This window comes from Lipotes vexillifer, unplaced genomic scaffold (assembly GCF_000442215.2).
Source record: "Lipotes vexillifer unplaced genomic scaffold, Lipotes_vexillifer_v1.1 scaffold70, whole genome shotgun sequence".
NCBI classification, from domain to species: domain Eukaryota; kingdom Metazoa; phylum Chordata; class Mammalia; order Artiodactyla; family Lipotidae; genus Lipotes; species Lipotes vexillifer.
Window position 1 is genome coordinate 425,568 of NW_006789896.1, and position 4,538 is coordinate 430,105.

At 46.3% G+C, this 4,538-nt stretch overlaps 1 protein-coding gene across 1 annotated transcript in view; it reads left to right on the plus strand.

Annotated features, from left to right (window-relative positions):
- The first annotated feature begins 2,460 nt into the window (after positions 1 to 2,460).
- Positions 2,461 to 4,538, plus strand: part of ADAT1 (adenosine deaminase tRNA specific 1) — a 21,542-nt gene continuing 19,464 nt past the window's right edge. Inside the window, 3 exon segments of the mRNA XM_007462923.1 lie at positions 2,461 to 2,569; positions 4,006 to 4,188; positions 4,470 to 4,538. The exon segment at positions 4,470 to 4,538 is cut by the window's right edge and continues 21 nt beyond it. Coding sequence (XP_007462985.1) covers positions 2,461 to 2,569; positions 4,006 to 4,188; positions 4,470 to 4,538 — 361 coding nt within the window.

Genomic DNA, 4,538 nt, shown 5'->3' on the forward strand with positions numbered 1-4,538 from the left:
ATAAGGGACTGGACTTCAGGCACCACTGTACCGTCAATGTGGACCATTGGAAAAGGCAACAAGGATTAATGAGGTCACAAGTGATCTTTCGAGAGCTGTTTAGTAGTAGGCTGGGGGCAGATGCCAGCTGTCTGGCCTCAAAGAGCTTGGGGATAGAGGAACTGAAGCAGCAGTAGACATCTTGTCTGTGCGATTTACCAGGAAAAATGACAAACAGAATGAAAGCTGGAAGGGGACTTCCCTGGTGGTGCAGTGGTTAAGAATCCTCCTGCCAATGCAGGGGGCATGGGTTTGATCCCTGGTCTGGGAAGATGCCACATGCCGCAGAGCAACTAAGCCCATGTACCACAGTTAAGCCTGCGCTGTAGAGCCCCTGCGCCACAAGAGAAGCCACCGCAATGAGAAGCCCGTGCACCACAATGAAGAGTAGCCCCCGCTCGCCACAACTAGAGAAAGCCCGCGCGCAGCAATGTAGACCCAACGCAGCCAAAAATAAATAAAATTAACTCTTTTTTAAAAATCCTTTAAGAAAATAGATATTTAATAAATCATCCCCAAAAAAACAAAAAATGGCAACTCTGGAAAATGCTTTGAAGGAGAGATCCATGGGGTATTGAGAAACTCTAACAGACCTAGTTAAGGAAGGCTTCCCTGAGGACATCAGATATGAGATCTGAAGGAAGATAGAGCACTAGTCAAAGAAGGGAAGGAAGGGCTTTCTATAGTGTGGCAACAAGTGAAAAGGCCCTGAGGAGGAAAGAACAAGAAGACCAATATCACTAGATATAAAAACCCAAAGAAATATGCCAACAGATGAGGCAGGAGGGTGCTGGTCATACAGGGCTGTGAGCCCTACTATGGGACTTTGTCTGCATTTTAGAAGTGCTGGGAAACCACTGAAGCATTTAAGCAGGGGAGTGACATCATATCTGCATTTTGAAAACATCAGTCTGGCTGCTCTGTGAAAAAGAATTGAAGTTGGTCAGAAAGAGGTTAAAGTCCAAGATTAACAAGCAGTCCAAGAGGGAGACAACAGCAGTTCGCACTAGGGTGTTGCCATGAAAATGGACAGAATTGGATGGACTCAAGAGATAGAAAGCTCAACAGGGCTTGGTAATGGATTATATATTGGATTATATTATGGGGGTGAAGGGAAGGGAAATGACAAGGTGATTCACTTTTCAGTTTATGCAACTAGACAAATGGTGGTACTAATCCCTGAGATAACCCTGGAAGATGATTCCCCCACCAGGAGTCTTTAAAGACAAGGAGTCAGTCGCAGATTAAAAATGCTGGAGGGACTTCCCTGGCAGTCCAGTGGTTAAGACCCCGCGCTTCCAATGTAAGGGGCGCAGGTTCAATCCCTGCTCAGGGAACTAAGATCCCACATGCCGCACGGCCAAAAACAAAAAGCAAAACAAATTAAACATGTTGGAGAGAGGAACGAGGATCAGGGTCCTGACACTTGGAGGAGGCCTGTGGCCCTTTTCCTCTGATCTAGAGAGAAAGATGGGGGTCAAGTAAGTTGCACTTCTCTAGCTTTTGAGGGGTAGTAAGGAAAGTGAATTCTCTCATCTTTAGTAATTGAGGTATAGAGCTGCTGAATGGTACAGGCTCCTGAACTATCCAAAACAGCTATACTACCTATACCTGACAATCTGAAGGTTTAGAGCTGCCCAATATGGTAAGCCACTAGCCACATATGGCTATTGAGCATTTGAAATGTGGCTGGTCAGAACTTAGATGTAGTGTAAGTGTAATATACACACCAGATTTCTTAAACTTACTATGAAAAAAAGAATGTAAAATATCTGAAATTTATTAAAAAAAATACTTACACGTTGAAATATGTTGAATATGCTGGGTTAAATAAAATATATGGTTAAAATTAATTTCACTTATTTCTTTTGACTTTTTAAAATGTAGCTACTAGAAATTTTTTAATTACATATCTGGCTCGAGTTATATTTCTACTGGACATCAATGTTTTAGACAAAAATTCAGACTAGTGTTCCAAGATACGAAATCATTCTACTATTTGAATCTATCCTACCGGAGAGTCAGCTTCCCTGAGCCCGTTTAACCGCTACCTAAGCACAGCGCCGGAAGTCGCTAGACTCTAAGGATCAGCCCAGCCGCCCCTGGCTCCGCCCCCCTGAACGACTACAAGGGCCAGCGTGCACTGCGCGCCTCCGGAGACGGACCTGAAAGAGCCGCGTCTTTGTGACGTCACGCCCGTTGCGCCGCGCGGGTTTTGTTCATTTCCTTCGCGAGCTCGCGCTGTGGAGGTGGGAGGGCAGCGTCCGTGAAGGGGGTGGCGTCGTGTGGCCGAGGGCGCGCAAATAAGGGGGACCTTGGGAGTCCTTGGTGAGGTCCCCTCTGTCCGACTTTCCGGAGCCCTTTTTGTGCGGGGAGAGGATATCAGGACCGCGCCTCTCGCACCGCGCGTGCGGTGGGAAAATGCGGCTCCTTTCAGGGAAATGACAACGTCCCCCCGTGCGGAGAGCACCTGCTGCGGACGAGAGCGGGGCGCGTGGCCTCTCGGCAGCATCCCACAAAGCCCAAGGGGGCAGGCACGCACGTTGTCCCTGCTGCAGGGGCCTGGAGTCTCCCAATGGGCCCCACCCGGGCCCCTGGAGGATATTGCCTCTAAAGCCTTTTCTCCTCTGGCAGCCGAATTACCTTAACTTTTCTTTTTTTTTTTAATTTAATTTTATTTATTTTTGGCTGTGTTGGGTCGTTGTTTCTGTGCGCGGGCTTTCTCTAGTTCCTCCCTGTTTAATTAATTTAACACAAGGCAATTTTTCTCATTTTAGAAAAGTCAGTTGTCTGCTATATGCATTGGGGTTCAGTAGAGCCTTTTTTTTTTTTTTTTTTTTTGGTGACATGTCTGGCTTTGTTCACCACCATATGATCTTATTTTCTACTAGGAAGCTTTTCATACATTTGAGTCCAAATGAGGTCACTGAGTGAGCATCCATAGAGTCAAGAGTGAGAGAGTTTCCAGGGAAGTATTCTAGGCCTCTTTTAGGTCTGATCTGCTTCATGGTTTCTTATTCATGGTTTTACGTGTCCATTACAGTTCCACTACCTGATAAGAAGCCCAAGGCAAATCAATCAGGAAATTCAAGTGTTCTTTTTTGTAATATTAATCTCAGTTGACATTAATTATGCTCAACGTTGTACCAATTGCTTTTTGTAATTATTTAAGCCTCGCAGTAACTCCAGTGGATTACATACTACTGTATTATCAGATGATACAGAAAGGTTAAGTAATCTACGCAATATCGCACACTTTGTAGCAAAAGCAGGATGAGAACCCGGAAATGCTAACTCCAAAGCAGGCACTCTGAGAAGCAGAACACTTGACTGGTGAGAAACCACTAGACCCTTGTCACTTCTCCCCTCTGCATCATAAAACGCTGTAGAAAAAATTAAAGGGTTGCTTTCCTGATGGGGGCATCAGTGGAGGTTTACTAGAGGGAGGTAAACTATCTGCTATGACGGAATGACAAGTAAAACGTCTGAAAAAGGATGGAAAAGAAAAACCTTCTCCCCGGAAAGATAAACTTTGTATGGTGAGGGTCTGTCCCAAGCAAGCTGAGGTCTGCAGCCTCAGCTATTTTACATGCTATTTCCAGATGAAAATTGGAGTAACAAGGATATTTCCCTCTCATATGCTTTCATTTTGAGTAGTTTAGGTTCAGATTCTTTAGAAACATGTCAAATATATAACATTAGAAGAAGAAAAAAAGCAGCTTGAAGAAATAGGGTATCTTCTGGGGTTGTGAGATTTGGGACTTCTTTAGTCTTTCATTAACGATGAAAAGAAGGCAGAGGGGTAGTAGGAGATGATACATAGGGTTCTGAACTGAGAACCCTCAGTATGAACATGAATGGGCTATATCTGAATGCCTGTTGAAGCACAGGTGCAGGGTTGTAGCATCTTGCATTCGTTCTCCTTTCTGCCCTTCTGATGGCTGTGGGTTTTGTTCAGGGCCTCAGCACCAGCTCACACCATGTGGACCGCGGATGAGATTGCGCGGCTCTGTTATGAGCACTATGGGAGCACGCTGCCCAAGCAAGGGAAGCCTGAGCCCAACCGCGAGTGGACGTTGCTCGCAGCCGTGGTGAAGATACAACCTACAGCTGACCAGGCCTGCGACCGCCCTGACAGACCGGTGCAAGGTGAGACCTTTTCTCCCTGGAACGCTGTCTCTCCCTGTAGGAGATGGTAGAACTACACGGGGCTAGGCAGGAACGATGGCGGTTGGGTGTAAACCGCGATGTTGGGCATGTTCCGCTGCTCCCCGCCAGGGGGCGGGGTACCTCTGGTGGTGGTAGATGGCCGTGCTGGAACCGCAGTCCACAGTTGAGTCAGCCTTTGGGGGACTCACTGTGCAGACTTATTAAACCTACAGACCATTCAGATTCTGAGAGCACACTTAATGATTTTTTTTTCCCCTCAGTGACAAAGGAAGTTGTCTCAATGGGAACAGGAACCAAATGCATAGGCCAGTCCAAAATGAGGAAGAGCG